General features: G+C 40.2%; 1 protein-coding gene across 3 annotated transcripts in view; it reads left to right on the forward strand.

The window, feature by feature from the left end:
- Window positions 1-7,235: 7,235 nt before the first annotated feature.
- Window positions 7,236-19,605, forward strand: part of RALGPS2 (Ral GEF with PH domain and SH3 binding motif 2) — a gene marked incomplete at its 5' end in the record, with an annotated part of 98,206 nt that continues 85,836 nt past the window's right edge. For 2 of the 3 annotated variants that reach the window (XM_080909788.1, XM_080909789.1), the window contains 3 exons: window positions 7,236-7,335; window positions 15,104-15,208; window positions 16,158-16,208. In XM_080909788.1, the coding sequence (XP_080765914.1) occupies window positions 7,279-7,335; window positions 15,104-15,208; window positions 16,158-16,208 (213 nt within the window). The remainder of the gene's footprint in view (window positions 7,336-15,103; window positions 15,209-16,157; window positions 16,209-19,605) is intronic. The other variant, XM_080909790.1, reaches the window with a different exon arrangement.

Below are 19,605 nucleotides of genomic sequence, written 5' to 3' on the forward strand. Positions count from 1 at the left end.
TTGACTGTTGACACTTGTACAGTCCTGCTGCTTTGGCTCTGCCCAGAGCTCATCAGTTTCCTCCTGTGTGGCAGGCCAGTGTTCTGTGTCACATCCCTTCTTCATAATGCCTTTCTTTTAAATTTGTGTGTTTGTATTGTTTCTACTTTTTCAGCATGGTTTTGATTTCCTCTTACTCTTCAGCTTGCCTTCCTTCGTTTTATAGAAACATCTGATTCTTGAGACTGAATCATAACACAGCAATTTCTGGAACTTTGATTTTCTTGCTCTTTTCATAGCCATATTTTAAGTTTGATCAGAGTAGGAACAGCCTTTTAGGTTCCCTTCATCTGCCCCTTTTTCTCCCTCTCCAGGCTGCCCATCTCAACACTGTAAACTTGTTAGCCCTCTGTAAAATGGTACTGGGGAACCATTTGGTGTATTCTTGCCTGGGGAAGCCAGTTTTTCCCTCCTTCTTATTCCTTAGTTGCCTTTGGCAGTTTGTGTAGAGCTGAGGCCTCATGTGTTTCCCCTCTCCCCTTCACGTCAGCATGTCTATTGTGTCCTTGTTTGTATTGGTGAGACTTGGAGTGTAGCTTCTGACATTTCCTAGGAGACACCGTCTCAGGCAAACTCCCTGATCCTCTGGGTCTTTCTGCCCCATCTTCCACAGTTCTTTGAGCCTGAGGTGCTGGAGTTGTGTTGTAGATGTATCCAATGGGACTGGGTTACAAAGCTCTGCATTTTGATTGGTTGTCATATTCTGTAATGGTCTCCATTTGTTGCAAAGAGAAGTTTACTTGATGCAAGGTGAGGACTAAACTTCTGTGTAGGTATAGGGACAAATTGGCTATCCAATACCAAGTGCTTAGCCCAGGAAACATACATGCAAGCTATATTAAACAGATGGAACAGGTTGTATTTATGTATTTATGTATTTATATCTATGTAGTAAAAATAATGAAGAACGGCCGTAAATTTGAATGCGAGTAAGGCATGTGGAGGGTTTGAGGAGAGGAAAGGGGAGTGTGCATTTATACTCTCACAATAATTAAAAAATAGACTACCTTGGAGGTTGATTGAGTATATTAAGGATAAGATACTTAGTGCATGGTCTCCTGGTAGGAAGTAAATAAATGTTAGCCTCATTATTGTACATTATATTGTTGTATCCAATGTAGGAACAACAGCAAAATCCTGAAGATTTTGTATGCATGTATGTATGTATGTATGTATGACCAGACTGTATGAAAACAGTTGCTTAGTTCTTCTTTATACAAGCAGAATGTTTATGGAAAGGCTAGTATTATGAGATAATTGTGAATTTCTAAAACTCTTCGGCAAAGCTCCAAAAATATTAGTAGTCTTAATCATGGTTAAAATAGTTATTTCTATTCCAAAGTTTTCTCTCAGTTGGTGTGAACTAAAACAGGAAATAGTTTTTCATGTTTTCTTACTATCCGAACGTTTTTGTGATACACTAATCTTTTGAAAATGTTTTTGTCATTCCCCCACCTCTACCACTGCCTCAGCTGAGAACCAAACTCAAGGCCTTGGCTTGGTAGGCAAGAGCTCTACCACTGATCCCCAACCCTTGTTCTCCCTCTCTTAAAAATTTTTGTTTGTAGTTGTGCCTGTGCATGTGTGTGCAGTGGGGAGCGTGTGTGGGTGTGCATGTGCGTGCAGATAACTGATGTTGGAGGCTGCTGTAAGTGGAGGTGTGGGCACCGTTGATGGAGGGTGCTGGGCACCAGTCCTCTGCAAGAGCAGCATGGACCCCTGACGGCTGAGCCAGCTCCTTAGCTGGACTAGGTTTCTAAGTTGATGGCTGTTTTCTCTGAGCACTTAGAAGCCCTTACTTTCTTACTGGTGGTGATGTGAAATCTTCAGGGTTTTGTTGTTGTTCCTACACAAGTAATTTGCCTTTTAATTCACTTGCTTTTAAAAGAATTACTTGACAGTTTAAAGTAGTACATGAAGAATATTGTTCTTTGTGTTTGTCCTGCTTAAGGGTGTTCCTGAGTAAGAGTCCCATCTTCTGAGTTCTGGAAATTCTTCAGCCTTGCCTTCTTTCATCATCTCCTTTGCATCTGCTCTCGGGGCGCTTAGGGTTTACTGTGTCCCGTCTGGGCAGTGCTTGTGTGCTACTTTCCTGTTTATTTACCTTGTGAACCCCCTCTTGAGTAGAGTTTGGTATGATGCTTCTGTGGTGAACATTAATTTTGTTGGAAACTCTTACTTCTCTTTATGCCTTCCCTCTTTGAAGGCCAGTGATTTCAGTCCTTTGTTTGACTGTTACAGATTACATGTTCTTTGCTCAGACTTTGTTTCTACTGTCTGTCTGTGTTGAAGAATTACAACTGTTGTAAACCTTATTTTTAAGGCAGGGTCTTACTATGTAGTCTTGCTGGCCTAGAGCTCTCTATGTAGGCCTGGGTGACCTCAAGGTCATGTCTGGCCATGTGAACATATTTCTATGTGGATTTCTTATGTTAAAGATCTTGGGCCATGGTGGTAATGTAAATTCAGATTCTGTGTCTGTGCGATATGGTACCTGGAAAGAGGAAAGTAGGGGGTAGATACTGCCTTCTGATCTCAGTATTAAACCCAGGCCAATACAGATTAGTTTATACATCTTCCTAGACACATTTTTCTCCAGAGCAACTTGCCACTGATGGGCCTGGCTTTCACTTCTCTGGCTCTGCTTCAAATGGAGATATGTAGGGATGAGTTTGGAAGGAGAGAGTATATGTTTCAGTTCTATTTTTATTTTTTAGTGGCCTTGTCTTTTCTCTTCAACTGGGAATTAGAATTCAGACTCTTACTCTAAATTTCTCATGAAGCACGTGTATATTTAGATTATTTTGTCAATTATGTTGCTAGAAATGCTTATCATCCATTATAATGAAACGACTAAATCTTACCTGTTTTCTTGTGAGCTTGTATGTAAAATTTGAATACTATTTCCAGTACCTTTACTGCTTGTCTGGCTTGTATATAATCTTACCCTATGCGTGGTTGCTTTGTTCAGACATTCAGTCATTCTTTCAACAGATATGTAGTAAGTAGATGTTTAGGTGACATATATTATATGTACATGAATGCAAAGTTTAAGGACAAGTTTTTTAATTTTCTTTTTTAAAACATCATTTTCTAATATCAAGAAACTAAAAGATGGTTAAGGAAAGATAAAATAAACTGTGTGAAAATGTCACTTTGTGAGATGTTAGTCAGGGAACTTTTTAATAACACAGATCTTTATCAGAACCCATTCTTTTGAAATTTCTTTCATGATAAATTGAACCTTGTGACCCATAAAAGGCAAAGATGATGATGTTGTGTACTGTACCAGAAATGGCTACAGCTGCATTTCTTACTAAACTTCTGTCCTGAGCAGTTCAGTGTCAGTTACACTCAGCATTTTCATGACAAATTATAAAGACAAAGCATTAGAATCCGGCTCGCTTCTGTATGTGCACAGCCTGTGCACACCTTTGGGATGCCCATGAGTGGCAGAAAGTGTAGCTTTACTTGTTATTTAAAATAAATATCAAAGGAAAACAAGCTGTCTGTCATAACTTAAACACAGAAGAGTGCTATCCTGTGTTTGCTTTCTCTTGCTGACCTGACTTCACTGATGTTTTGTGGCCTTTTGTTATTAGTGTGTGCCACAGTGTGTGTGGAGGCTAAAGAATGATTTTGAGGGGTTGGTTGGTTCCTGGGCTTGAACTTCTCTCTCCAGGTTTGAGTGACTAGTGCCTTTCCATGCTGAGCTATCTCACCTGCGTCAGGTTTTGTATTTCTTACTTGTAATAATCCATTTGAATATTTACAATGTAAGGTTTCTTTTTTCTAAAGTAAACACAGTATTTTTGAATTGTGGGATATCATGTTGAACCAATTCCATTGAGTCAACCTAGAAATCATGGGGTTTGCAGACGTTCATGAAGATACGCAAGTGCTCCTGCTGCAGAGCAGTCACCGTGATGGCAGCTCATTCTGTGAAAAGAGCCACCCAGATTTTGATCTGATTCATAGATACTCGACATTTCAGTTGCTTACTGAGTAGTATACATTTATTATCCTATACGTGAAGCAGGGCTGAGGGTGACAGTTAATGGTGTTAAAGAATGAAAACCAACAGTACAAACGGAACATTTTCTGTCTAAACTTCAACCAGAATAGACTGTATAGCTGCAGCTGGTGTAGAGATGGAAGGTAGCGGAAACCTTGCTGTTAGAGTCAAGTCTAGAGGCTTCCCTAGTCAGTGAGTAAGTAACGGCATAGTGGGTCTGGCACGCACGCAGCAGTGACAGCTGACCCTGGCAGGAAGTCTCTGTATGTCCTGTTCTCTAGTGGAAGTATTACAGCATAGTGTATACGTAGACACAGGTGCTGAAGAAAATAGTTTTGTTACATGCAACGACCATAAGAGCGTAAGAGGTAGCTGTGCACTCCGATCAATTGATAGGGAATTTTTTTCGTAACTTTTATCCCTGTTTGCTTATTAAGGGTAAAAAGAAAAACACTTTGTTTGGTATTGGAAGAACCCTCGGAAAGATGGTCACTTTGGTGGCTAAATGGTTGATTGTGTGCAGTTTGACGACCTAGTTTGTGAACTGAAGCAAGATAAGACTACATGTTTCAAGGTTTTCTGTCTAAGGGCTAATATTGTTTGTTTGAAAGAAACCAGAAGGCAGCCAAAATAAATGTCTTCAGAAGTAGAAAAAAGAGTAAGTTGAAATCAGTGACCTTAACTAAGAAAATAGTTATTGTGATATTTGTAGTCATAAATGAGAGCGCTGCTTTATATTCCTAGGAAAATTAACTAAACTACATTTATTTGTCTCATTTGATTTGTTTTGTGTTTTTTTTAGTTTCCCACATAATATATTTTAATATAACTCATTCTCATGAAATATCTTAATGACAAAACTGGCAAAACCAGGCATGAGGCAAGAGGATTACCAGAGAGAGAGAGAGAGAGAGAGATATTGAAAGCAAGCAAAGAAAACCTGATTTAAGTGTACTGATGCTCATTCTTAGTGTATTAATCACATTTATTGGGTAAATAGCAATAAAATTTATATATTTAACATATAGGTTAAAGATTTTTACAATTTAATCAAAATCTTTTTCTTAACACTAGGTGGCTCTCTAGATTTATGGATTCTTGTTATATGTCACACAGAATAGGAAATCATTTGAAAATATTTCATTACAAAGTGAGTGTTATTGCCAGAAAATATGAGAGATCAGCTTGGGCTCTATAGTGAGTTCTAGACCCGTCTGGTTTGCAGAGTAAGGTGCAGTTTCAAAACTACTCCCTCTACTCTAGGAGTAAAATTGAAAACAGGCCAAGAAACCCTGATTGAATTATATTAATATATAATTCATTATAAAGCTGGATTTAAAATACTTGTTTAAGAGTGGGTCTCACTCTGTAGCCCAGGCTGGCCTGGGACTATGTAGCTCAGGCTGTCTTGGGCTTGCCTCCCAGGGTCAGGGTTACAGGCATGGCTCATTGTACCCAGCACAAACAGTTGTTTTAGATAGCAGGGCAAGTGCCAGCCTCATTCTAGACGTGGTTTGTGAGGATTCCGAAGCCTGGGTGGTGAGATCGTGAGCTAGAAGGAAGTTTCACGCTCTTCACTTCCTTACTGAGTCTGCAAATGGATCCTGTTAATTCAAATGCATTTATTTCATTCACTTATTTATTCCTCAGAAGTACTAAAGTTAATTTGAAGAAATGAAGAGAATTAAACATGTGCTTGAAAGCTGCTGTCTGCAGTTATAATTTTGAAGCTTTTTAAACTCCGGGAGCATGTTTTGGTCTATCTGAGGGAACATTCTTATTCCTTCTGTGTTAGGATTTTCATGGTACTCACCAGATATACTCTGATTGCCAGCAGTGCATTTAAACAGTTTTTGTCTTTTTTTCTTTATTTAGAAGACTATTACATTTAAACTTTATATGATTAAGTAGATAATGAAAAAATTGGCATCCTAATCGAATTGTTAGAGGAACTTATTTACCATATGTAAGTGTGTCTTAGCCCAGTTTTCTTCACCACAGCACTGTGAAGTACACACTCATTGTTGCCCGTTTTATACATGAGGAAACAGTACAGAAAAGTTGACTTGTTATGTTCGTAGACCATAAGCTGTCTTGTCTCAGAGCTCATGATTTCTTTGGGAGTTGGGGAGGGTGTCTGTACTAGGAATTGAACCTAGATCCTTAGACCTACACATTCTATTACCGAGCTGAGCTGTATCCCAGCCTCCTCCTCCCCTCTGCCCTTTAGTTTATGGCCCTGCCTCAGACTGCTGCTGAGCTGGGGTTGCAGGCTTGCCTCCCTAGTCCAGCAGAACCTGAGCTTTGTAGGGAAGGGCATGACAGACTGGAGAATGTCTTGGGCTTCAGACACAGTTTGTATGGTGAATAGTGTAGAATACCCAACTTACAGTTTCTTTTATGAAAAAATAGGTATTTAAATTCGGAAGTGGACTTAAAGTCTGTTTACCCTGTTATTTTACAGAAAAGAAATTGTGCTGTTACTTAGGAAAGACAGTAAAATCGCAAGTGCACACTCTGACTTCAGTAAGGTGGGAAGAAGTTTGGTGGTAATGGAAAGAATGGCTGGCTGACATTTAGATGTCTTGAGTCATGGTCCTCCATCCTCACCTGCCTGCTATTGTCCCACAGGCTGTCATCTTGCTCTAGGGGATAGTGAAGGCATTTTCTTAACCCGTGTTTTCAGTGAGATAACGGATTGAGGGTACTCAACAAACCTCAGTCCCTCACACAAATGAACATATCATGTATTGTTCTTTTGTGGTATTTTTAAATGTTAGTGGTATCTCAGTAGAGGGATGATGACAAGTCTGTTCTCTATTGTTAATTCAGAGGTTGCATCTAAATTTTGGAAACTGAACTGGGGGATGTGTTACTTTGCCACGTTTTAAATATGTGTTATTTAGTTTAAGCTAAAAGCACTGTGTGGTCTGATTCTTTTCCCTCATGGTATCACTCAGTGAGTGAGGTGATGATTTTATTTCACGTATGCAGACTATGATAGTAGTGAGCACAGTGGCTTGGTTAAAATAACAACCTGAGCAGAGTCGCAGCCTTTCCACACTGCCTCAGTGGCATGGATGCTTCTTGAATTTAGAGAAAGACACACATTTTAATTTCTTCTTTTTTTATTCCTAACAGGAATGATGTATTTGTGGCCTTGGACATGAAGTAATCAGACCTCTGTTGCTGTAAACACAGGCTCAGGGGCTGATGAGGAAAGCATGGACCTAATGAACGGGCAGGCAAGCAGTGTTAATGTCGGGGCTACTGTTTCTGAGGTGAGACTTAGCACCCTCCTTATAAAGTCTCTTACCCTGTTCTCTAAACTTTTAAACGAAGGGCTACTACACTACTACAGCTGGTCTTCAAGTACTCTTAGTCATCAGACAGAATAACAGATTTTACTGTTACGTCTTTGCACCTTGGTCATAATTATTTCCCTTACTCTTCTCCTGCTTGCTAAGTTTCCTTCCCCTCACAAATAGTATTCTTCAGCTTCGAACACACACACACACACACACACACACACACACACACACACACACACAACATACACACACACACACACACACACACACACACACACACCCTAGGTTTTCTGTATATGAGAAAGACATGCAATGGGTTGTCTTTCTCCCTCCCATTACCCCTTCCTTTTGTTGAGGCAGGGTTCTCTGTGTAGCCCTTGGCTGTCCTGGAACTTGATCTAAAGACCACGTTGGTCTTAAATTCCAAGATCTGCCTGCCTCTGCCTCCTAAGCTGCGATTAAAGGTGTACACACCACTGTCCAGGCCCCCTCCCTTCTCTATAGATGACTTAGTCTCAGTTCATAGTCCCCATTCTCTGTTTATGTTGTGTATACATACATTGTATTTATATTCCAATATAGATTCTTCATAATCCAAGAATATAGTATCTGTTTCTCTGAGAACTATTATTTGTCTTTGTGTGTGGGGTATGCATATGAGTGTACAAGCTCACATGCCTGAGTGTGTGCATGTGGAGTCTGGAGCGGGACATTGGATTTCTTTTCTACCACCTTTTGCCTTACTGCCATGAGACAATGGTAGTCCCTGGGCAGTTTAACTCAGGACCTCATTCTTAGAGAGCATGCTCTCTTACCCACAGAGCCATTTCTGTGGGTTTGTGTTTGTTTATTAATTTGTTTTCAAACAGAGAGAGTCTCACTCTGTATAACCTTGGCTGGCCTAGAAGTCACTTTGTAGACTGGGCTGACCTCAAACTCACAGCAACCTCCCAAGTGTTAAGACTAAAAGGACATGAGCTGGCTTCCCTTTTTTAAAAAAATTAAATTTTGTCATTCAAATGTTAATTGCATCATACAAGTATTTTATCTACTTAAGATACCTGAAAATAATAATTAATGATTGCTTAAAATTCTTGGTTGGGATTAGTATTAAAAGAAACTTTCTGGGGATAATCTGCTATACAGGTACTTTCGAGATCTTGACTTTAAAATTTCAGAACAGAACTACTTACTTTGCTTTTGTAATTTAGAGTTGAAATGGATGTTAAGACCCAAGTAGGAAGTTAGTAACTGTGCTCATGTGTTGCGGTTTTATTTTTCCTCATCATTTTCTTTTATTGCTTTGCATATAGACCTCAAGTACTTTCCTTAAAAATTTTAGTATTTCCTACTGTTTTAATTTTTCTTACAGTGGTAGAAGAGAATGCTGTTTAATTTCTCAATCCCCTGACTGTATTGATCTTTAGTAGCTTTAACCAACAATCCCGATAACCCCTTTTCTTATGTCTGAATAGCAGGACAGTTTCATAGCTTCCTGTGTAAAGGTAGATTTTTTGCTGCTTTGTCTACTTGAGTGGCTTTGGGCACCACACTCTTTTGTCACAACAGAGTCTCAGCAAGTTCAGAGTGATAATCTGTGTGCTATAATCACAGAAGCCATACTCTCCCTTTTTGCATATTCTCTTCATTAGAAGCAAGTCACATATCTTGCCCACACTGAAGGGGTGAAATTTATTCAGGAATGTTTTCTTTTACTTAAAAACAACACATTTTATGGAGCCCAGCCTCACTTCAAGCCCAATATATAGTCAAGGATCTTCCTGCCTCTTCCAGATGCTTAGATTATGGCCATGTGCTGTCATGCCTGCCTTGAGTTTTCTGTTTGTTTTTTCCTGATTCGTTTAACTAACATTTAATAGTAATTAGTATTCTTTCATTTTAGGAGCTATTATGTAGCGCGTGCATGCATGTGTATATTCCATATGAATGCAGATACCCTTGGAGGAAAGAGGGTGTCGGGTCATCTGGAGCTGGGGTTGCAGGTGATGGGATCTGAACTCTGTTCACCTGAAGAACAAGAAGCATTTTTAATTACTTATGAATCTCTATAGCCCCTAATTAATATTCTTTAAAATACAGCTTTTAATTTTTCCATGAATTTTTGGTGGTTCTTTGTTGTCTATTATATTAGTTGGGGTTCTCTAGAGTCACAGAATGTATAGAAGGTCTATATTAAGGGACATTTTTGAATGACTCAGTGTCTGAAGTCCAGCTAACCCAACAGTGAGCAGCTCTGAATGGGAAATCTAAGAATCTAGCTGCTTGGTCCCAGGAGGCTAGGTGTTTCAACTGGTCTTCTCTGTAAGCTAGAATCCTGAAGAAGTAGGTTTCAACAGTTGTGCTGACAAAAGTAAGTGCAAGTAGGTGAAGGACAAGCCCTTTGTTCTTCCTTTGTTCATGTGTAAGCCTGAGGAGAAGGTATGGCCCAGATTAAAGGTGTATCCCACCATGCCTGGACTTCCACTTGTCTTTACTGGGAACTTGTTCTGTACCAGGCTGACCTTGAACTCAGAACTGCTTGCCTCTGTCTCCTAGGATTAAAGGCCTGGGCCTAACCTTTTCATGGTTTCTATGCCTCAAGATCTGAGTCAGAAGTGTGTGTCATCCCATGCCAAAATCCAGGTCAAAAGCCTGTGTCTTCCAGCCTCAGGATGTGGATCACAGGTGTGCCCTCCATTTCTGGTTTGTAGTTCATTCCAGATATAGTCAAGTTGACAGTCAGGAATAACCATTATCCCTACTAATTAACTTTAGATGCTTCCACAGCCGGTCTTTTATCCAGGACTAGCCTCAGTCCCCTCCTTGGCACATTGTTAACCTTTGTGTGTGCACTGGTATTCTTGTGTGTAGGCCAGAGGCAGTGGTTGCTGTTAACCTCTGTCATTCTCTGCTTGTTTATATTTTCAAGTAGCCTGTCCTAGTTTGTTTTCTTTTGCTATGATAAACTACTTACTGAGACTGACTTGGATGAAAAGAGTATGTTTGCTATACAGTCCATCACTAAGAGAAGAAAAGATAGGAACTTGAAGCAGAAACTATGAACAAATGCTGCTTACTGCCTTGCTTCCCTTGGCCTTGCTCAGTTTGCTTTTCTAGACAGCCCAGACCCACATGTCTAGGGATGGTGCCAATCTCAGTGTGCTGGGCCCTCTCTCCATAAATCATCAGTCAAGACAATTCTTCACTGACAGGACCACATCCAGTATTGCACTTCCTTAATCCCACTTCGTAGATGATTCTCATTTTTGTCAAGTGGACAGTAAAAGCTGACCAGTATAGGGTCTTCACTGAATCCTGAGATGACCACCATTTGCCTTGGGTCCTAGGTCCTCATGCTAGTACGCTTACTTTAACCTACTGAGCATCTTCCCAGCACTCTAGATTTTCTTTCTAGTGGATTTAATTCCTGTTAGTACTGTTTGAAATGTAATATTCTGTTCGGAGAATATCACTTCTGTAGTGTTTCATAAGCAGCTGGTGTTTCCCCTTCCTTACAACTTGCCTGAGTCAGGGGGTTTTCTTTCTTCTAGTGCTGCCTTTTCTTCCAAATAGGAAAAAAAATTCTGTCTTTTAAGATATATTTTAAATACTGTATTTTTAACAAATCCTTTTCCTATAAACAGATGGGAGTTATTTTTGATATTGTAACTTAAAAAAACAACTTGCATTTTCTTGTATAAATTTGTTCATAGTTTTTTTTTCTTTAGACAGATTGTGTGTTTACTTGTTATATTATAACCATATTTCTTAAATATCTCGTGTGTCTTTGGTTAGCGTATTTGTAACTATCCAGAGACACCTGCTGTAATTCACTGAAAGCAGTGTACAAATATTTATCAGATAAAACAGATCCTTTCACTTGCATAAAAAACTGTTTCTTCTAAAAGTAAGTGAATTATGTTAGGTTTCAGGCTCATATAATTTCTCTATGACAAGTGAGGTCAACAAAGTCTATGCTTTAAATAGTTCTACTGTGGCAAGACAAGACTATGAGAGACATGTTTTCTCTGGCTAAGATAAAAAACTCAGGTGACAGCAGATGCTAGTGAGGATGTGGAGAAAGAGGAAGACTCCTCCATTATTAGTGGGATTGTAAGCTGGTACAACCACTCTGGAAATCATTCTGGTGGCTCCTCAGAAAATTTGACATAGTACTACCTGAGGACTCAGCTATACCACTCCTGGGCATATATTCATATAAGCTCCAACATATAACAAGGACAGATGTTCCACTATGTTCATAGCAGCCTTATTTATAAAGCTGGAAAGAACCCAGATGTCCTTCAACAGAGGAATGGATACAGAAATTGTGGTACATACACAGTGGAGTACTACTCAGCTATTAAAAACAATGACTTCATGAAACCCCTAGGCAAATGGATAGAACTAGAAACTATCATCCTGAGTGAGGTAACCCAGTCACAAAACAACACTCATGGTATGCACTCACTGATAAGCAGACACTAACCCAAAAAGCTCTTTGGAATACCCATGAAACAATTCACAGACCTTACGGGAGGAACTAAGGAACAGATAGAGCCACAGGGATTGAAGAAGAGAACATCCAGAGACTCCTCACCTGGGGATCCATCCCATATGCAGCCACCAAACCCAGTCACTATTGCTGGTGCCAAGAAGTGCTTATTGGCAGGAGCCTGATATGGATGCCTCAGAGGCTCTGCCAGAGCCATACTGATACAGAAGAGGATGCTTGCAGCTAACCAGTGGACTGAACATGAATCTCAATGAAGGAGCTAGAGAAAGGACTGAAGGAGCCGAAAGAGTTTGCAACCCCATGGGAAGAACAGCATTATTAACCAGCCAAGCCTTCCATAGCTTCTAGGGAGCAACCAGTGAGCACACATGGAGAGGCCCATGACTCCAGCTGCATATGTAGCAGAGGACAGCATTGTCTGGCATCAGTGGGAGGAGAGGCCTTTGGTCCAGTGAAGTCTCTTTTTCCCAGTGTAGAGGAATGCTAAGGCACTGGGGTAGGAGAGGGTGCTTGGGAGAGGGAGCACCTTTATTGAGGCAATGGGGGGAGGGATAGGATTTCGGGAAAGGGATAACATCTGAAATGTAAATACAGAGAATTTCCAATAAATTTTTTTTTTACAGTAGAAAAAAAGATGTTCTTATGTTACTGAGTTTTGTGTTAGTGTTGCATTTGAGTTCACCTGATATTCTAGAGCTTTAAACAAAACAAACAAAAATCCATGTATTCTCTACTTCATTTCAAGTTTTAGATTTGTTAGCATATCAATGCAGATTTCCTTAAAAGTGCCACATTTTTGGATAAAATACTTAACCTGAACCAATTGACTTCTTTCTTAATGCCATCTGTGGCTTTTGGGCCACTGATTGTCAAACAAATCCATTTTCTTTAAGTTGAGCTTAAGTTGTCAGGACAGACAGAATGCAGTCATACTCATTGCCCAATGCCCTGCATCCCCCGTGGCTGGTGTCCAGTGAGCCCGTGGTCTGAGCCTCCACTCGCTTTGCTCCTCTCAGAGTTCTTCTCTAATTAGCATCCTCTAGAACAGCCCACTTAGTTCTGGTGAACAGTTAGAAAGTCCCAAAAACCACAGTCAACTTATCACAGCATCAAACCCACTCTGGTCCTGTTTTCTCTCTTAACCTCATTTCCGGTTGCTGTGACAGAATACCTGTATAGAAGCTATTTTAAGGAGAAAGGACTCATTTGGCTCCCAATTCCAGATTACAGTCTGTCACCGTGGGGAAGTCAAGGCTGTAGAAACTTGAGCAGCCTGTCTCACTAGATCCTTAGTCAGGAGCGGAGAGCAATGAGTCCCTACACCCAATTGTGGGATTCCCTCTCCAGTGGTCTTTTGGACTCACTTTAGAGGCTTCAGCCCTTCTCTTTGTGCCAAGTTCTCTCCCAGACCCTTTGGTCCTGGTAACTGAGGCTGTACCTTTCCTAATGGCTACTCCTGGACTCTGCAGGAACAACACCCTATCTTGTGGTGCAAAGCTTCAGCTACTCTCCATAACCTCTCCCTTCCACCTCAGGACCTGTGGGGCACTCCTACACATTGTCCCACGTCTAGCTTGAGATTCAGCCTTACCCTGCTGTGTGATGGCCTTAAGGAAATATTCCCCCAGAAGATTTTGCTTCAGTGATGGACTCATAGTAACCCCAGCTTCTTCTTCAGCACAGGTTTATCCTGTAGGTCCTTAATCCAGAATATTACATGAACAGCCCTGATAGTCTATGCTTTGTTCAAACTTCACAAGCCAGACTGCCATTGTTTGCATTTTTAAAATAGAACAGCCCTTTAAGTTCTGAGCATTCCGTGGCTTTTCTAGCTCAAAGATTCAGAATTCTTCCATAAATCAACTCAGTCAGGTCTGTCACAGCAACAGCCCTACTCTAATGATACCAGTTTTGTGGCAGTTGCTTTCTGTTGGGGGCAATACATAAATACTGTGACCAAATGCAGCTTGTGGAGGAAAAAGTTTATTTCCGTTTACAGGCTGAGTGAAGTTGGTCAGGAACTCGAGGAAACCTGGAGGCAGGAACTGAAGTAGATGCCTTGGAGGAAAGCTGCTTATTGGCTTGTTCTCAGGCAGTCTACCAGCTTTCTTGTACAGCCAGATCCATCTGCCAAGGGCCTCCCTCAGTGACTGGGCCCTCCCATATCAACTAGCAGTCAAGAAAATGCTTCCCTGACATGGCCACAGGCCAGTCTGAAGTAGGCAGTTCTTCAACTGTTCACTATATTAAATTGATAACCAGGACCAACCATTAACATAGATTAACAAATACAATGGCTTATGCCATTATTTAATAAATGGCATGCTCTATGTTCTGATATAAGAGTATTTTCTATTTCTCCTTGTTTTAAAAGTTACAGAGTCATGCTAGCATGATGACATTTTGGTCAAAGCAACTCCGTGTATAATGATGGTGCCGTGATCATGTTTTAGCCATTGTAGATTATGTGCATAAACTGTGATGCTGATAATTGACAAGATTATTTAACAATACTTTGACATTATCTGAATTGCTAATGTCAACTACTAATGTACACTGTTTTCTTTACCTCATGTTAGAATTACATAAAATCAGACTGTTTGAAGAGACATGCAAAAAGAGTGGCTTACATAGAAATCCCAAAAATACAAACTCAACATTGGCTTTTCAAATATCTGGCTTTATATAGCATTTCTCCAACTAAGCAGCATGTTCTACTAAGCTTTTCTACATATTTTATTACTTAGTGTTCTTAGTTCCTCGTGTGTGTGTGTGTGTGTGTGTGTGTGTGTGTGTGTTTACGTACACAAGTATGCAAGTGTGTACATGTGCATATGTGTATTCATGCATGTTCAGATGGTGTGCCCATGTGCATGTGGACACCAGCAGTTGATACAGATGTGTCTTTATTCACTTTCCAGCTTATTTTTGAGAGATCCAACCACTGAACCTGGGGTCGATTAAAATTTAGCTGCTCGGATTGGCCAGCAAACTCCATGGATCCTCTTATCTCTGTGTGCTACCAGCCCTGGGGTTGAAGGAGTGTAGATTTTACATGGATGTTGAGACTCCAAGTTAGATCTGCATGCTTCTGTAGTGGACTTTTTACCAGTCCACTGTCCTTGCAGCCCCAGAGCCTCTCAGTTTTTAAAGGCTATCTGCTTTCTGTGGCATGGGCTGTGAGACAGTATTTAACGTCTGTGTTTCCTTCTGTCTTGTCAGAAAAGTAGCAGCTCTGAGTCATTGAGTGAGAAGGGCTCAGAACTGAAGAAAAGCTTCGATGCTGTGGTCTTTGACGTTCTCAAGGTTACGCCCGAAGAATATGCGGTAAGCTTCCTGTCTCTTGATTTTCAGTTTTACATGTAATTTACATACATCATCATCATTAGTATTGAATTAGAGTTTGTGGCTTTACAGATCTTGGAGGAGGAGATGGGTTTTTTAAAACTGGATCTAGGAATTGCTGGAGAATTGCACAAGAATGGAGCAAGAGGGCTGAGAGGCAACAACAGGTTGCTCTCTGAAGGACAGCTGCTTGTTACCCCTCGTTGTGGAACAGAGAGATAAGGACTTGATCGCTGCTGTGCTGACTCACCAGGCAACTGTTAACACCTTCACAGTATTTTTTTTTTTTACTGATTTGAAATTTAAAAATTGAGAACTGTGATTCCTCAACCATTGAAATATGAGTACTAGATAATAAGAATTATCTAGAAAATCTTTTTAACTGACATAAGTGTTCATTTATTTAGGTTTTTTGATCTCTTATTAACTGAATACATTGTCTTTTGGTCTTGAACCACTCTTACATTCTAAGAGTAAAGTATTCTTGTTTGGAGCCTGTGTTTCCTTCCCCTGATTTCTCCTACTAATACTTTTTCATGCATTAGTTTGTTTGTGTGGAAAGGGGGTTCATACACCATGGTGCATAGGTACAGGCCAGAGGGCAACGTTAGAGTTGGTTCTGTGCCTCTGCCATGTGGAGACCAGAGATTAAATTCAGGTTGTCGAGTCTTTTGCTGAGAGACCCGTTGAGCCATCTCATGGATAACAGTGCCAAAGTATTTCCCCCTTTCTGCCTTACCTTCCTAGGAGTTACATTTAATGGCACAAGGACTACATTTTCTATTTTCTTAAGTCCTTAAAGGCTATGGATTCAGTAATTTATTATGAAGTAGAAATTTTATTTTATTTCATTTTGAATAAATTCTGTTTCTTTGTATTTATTGGTCTATTGCTATTCAACCAAACCAAACCAACTCCCTTTGTCTTTCAGGGTCAGATAACACTAATGGATGTTCCAGTGTTTAAAGCTATTCAGCCAGATGTAAGTAGTTTTAAGAATATTCCTTGAATATAAAAAGCAATAAACCATAGAATCTTAAGATGTTGAAGAAATTCAAATCATATTTTGCATTAATTATTAAATGTCTATAAAGTGTGTAATGTCATTCACCTCTTCAGTTTTTAGAGACTCAGATGCCATCTGTCACAGTGCACCCTCCAGTCATAAGCAGGGTGTTTGAATCTGGGGTTACTGGGAGGAAGTAAAAGTTACGGAAGTGTTTATATATGCTGATGAGACTTTTGAATGGGAAGGTGAAAAGTAGATACAATAGTAATCTACCTTGATTTTGTAACATGGCTGTTATTTTAGCTTATTTAACTTCTGAAAATTATTGTGGGTGCTCCTGTGTTGTAAGTGGTGTGCATGCATGTGTAGAGGCTGGAGAACAACTTGTATGAGGTCAGTTCTCTCCATCTTCATGGGTCACTTGAACTCAGGGCTAGGCTAGGTGGTCCCTCTGTTGGCACTTTGGAGGAGGACCACAGAACACATTTTTCTCCCAATAAAAATAAAGAGACTTAATATTACATATCTACCTACTTGCTGTAAGTACATGTGTGTGTTTAGTTTATCATTTTTAAGGTCTGTATATAATAATAATTTTGCTTTATTAGTGAGGGAATAGTGACAGTTATCCTTTATACACAGCTGCCTTAGTGTATTGTGTATTGCTATAACAAAATGCCTGATGCTGGGTACCTTATATAGAGGAGGATTATTTAGATAATAGTTTTCTGAGGCTGAAAGTTCAGAACCAGGGGCAATTATTTGTTGGGCCTTGAGTGAAGGCCTCTGACTGCCTCACAGTGTGACAGAAAAGTAGAAAGAGAAACTGTGCAGCAGAGCCAAGCATGGTGTCTTTATGACACCCACTCCTAGAGAGCCACCTCACGCCTACAGCTCCCCTGTGCTATAAGATTTTCTATGAGACTCAGAAAGCCTCCCCCATCTTCCTATATTGGAGACTCAGCACAGCACATGTACCTTCAGAGATACATTCAGGTCATGTCTAAACTATAACAATAGCTCAGTATTGACAGGCTTAGATTCAGAAAAGACAGTTTTTGTTCTTAGTGAGTAAGAATATAAACTTGATTTTTGTCTCCCAAACAAAGCCATTTGATAATTCATGATTGGTTCTTTGGGAATAGTGTGCAGTATTTGATGTGTTATATGCAGTCTGTAGTGACCCTGAACAATGTAATAGTGTGAAAGTTATGCTTGTGATTTTTTCCCCCCCATGTAGGCTGCTGTCTATCAAGTGAAGGGAGAGCTGGCTGCAGGACCTCTGGGCCCTGCCATTTCTAGAAGTCCATGTTGATCTTCTCTAACAATGCAGAGAGGTTAAAAATAGAGTTACTGGATTAGTAGGAGACAGAGAAGAACTGTGTACTCTATAAATTAGGGTAGACAGAGAATGATTGTTGTATTTAAATGATCAAAACAAAAAACAATGGAGTATTCGTTTCTGTTTTTCTTGAGAAGCCCTCATCCACCCCAACCCCCTGCCATCCTTTTTTTTAACATTTTTATAAAAATAATTTTTTCTTTTGAATAAAATATATTTATTACTGCTCTTTCACCTGACTCATGGTAACCAATGGAAATCTGGTGTCATTTCTTTAACTGCATATTATGTAGTAGCCATATTATACAGTAAAAAAGAACAGGTGGAATGAATTGGTCATTTATTTAACCTCCAGCAGCCAAAATATTTCAGCTTGTAGTTAGGATAACATTTTTATTGAGATATTTTATACTTTTCCTCCATTCTAAGTTTTGTGAATTTCAGGTTTCCCATTAGATGACTGTATTCTTTTACCTGGAGTAGCTCTCTTTCAGGTGCTCTGAAATGTATGGTGGGGAGCTTGGACACTGGATATCACATTGTTATTTTGAAGACATAGACTTCCATTTTAAGAGGATTTTTAAAAAATTTCCCTTGGAACATTGAATAATGCTTTGAACCTTCAAGTTGATTCCTGCTCCCCCCCCCCCGCCCTTTTGAGACAGCCATAGTGCAGAGAAAGGAACATGCTGGCACTTAGCCCACGGCATGGTGTTCCCCACACTCATGGTGGATCTTCCTTTTAGTTAATTGTCTTTGGAAAACCTTCACAGACACACCTGGACACATGTATTCATTCCCTTTGACAATGCCAGTAAACCATTACAGGGAACTTCTGCTTTGACCCCTGAGGTCTGTTTTGTTGTAGCAACATTGAAATGTGCTCATGTCGCCTCATTCAAACCACCTCTGTGGTTTCACTTGCTTTGAAGATAAACAGGATTTGAATCTCTTCATTGTTTTACCCTCTTCTTGCTTCTAAGCACATTTTCTGCACTTTGGTCTAGCAGAAAGACCTCCTTTCAGTCCTTTGTCACCGAGCCGGTGCCTGTCATGCTTAAGTCCCTCTCCTCCTTGAGTTATCTGGTGACGTTAGACTTCTTTGCTCTTCTACAGACTCCTGACAGAACTCTTTGTGTTGTGATGCAGTCAGTATATCAAGTATGTATTGTGTATTAGGCACTGCTTTAGTTGCTGGAGACACAGGAGTTAAACATGCACTGAAATTTGCTCCCCAGGTTGCATGTTCCAGTGAAGTGAGTTCAACAATGTTATGTGAGAAATAGAGAGAGAGTACAGGAGGTGTAGTGGGTTTCAGTGTTAGACGGGATCATCAAGAAGACTTTATTAAGAAGCAGTCTGCAAGGAGGTGAGGCTGTGCACTGTTAGTGTGTTTGGGGAAATGTGTTCTGGTGAGCAAAGGCTAGTGGATTACAACCCTGTAAACTGGAGTGAGGACTGGGTGAGTGCGTTTCCCTGGAGACCATTTCTCTGATGAAGGTGGTAAACCTTCCCGGCCATTGTTGGTTTTCAATGATGTGTATGTTTGATCATGTACCCTCTTGCACTAACAGGTCCTCTGCATCCACAGTTGCTGTTTTGTTTCTCTTCTTCCTTAACACTTTGCACTGTCAATTGCTGTGTGCTTTGCTGCTGCCTTAAGATCTGTGTCTAGCACACAGCTCTAAATAAATTCTCTCATTTGCTTATCTTTATGTTTAAAATAGTGCCGGGGAACAAACTCAGGCACACACTGAGGTACTTCATCTTCATGCTAAGTACGTTCCCTCTCCTCTCCCTCCCTGCCCCTTCTCCCATTCTCTGCCCCCCCCCCCCCATCCTATGTTTTAAAGTAAAGGGGTTTGGGTTGTTGTTGTTGTTGTTGTGTTCAGTTTCTAGGCATTTAGTGCATCATGGCAGGGGAGGCATGGCAAAGTGGAGACATTTTGTCAGAGTTGTCCAGAAAGTAGAGGAAGGGACGTGCCAGAGCCATGTGGGTTTCTCTCATTTAATTTTTTTAAAGATTTA

This window comes from Micromys minutus, assembly GCF_963924665.1.
Source record: "Micromys minutus genome assembly, chromosome: 1".
Taxonomy (NCBI): Eukaryota; Metazoa; Chordata; class Mammalia; order Rodentia; family Muridae; genus Micromys; species Micromys minutus.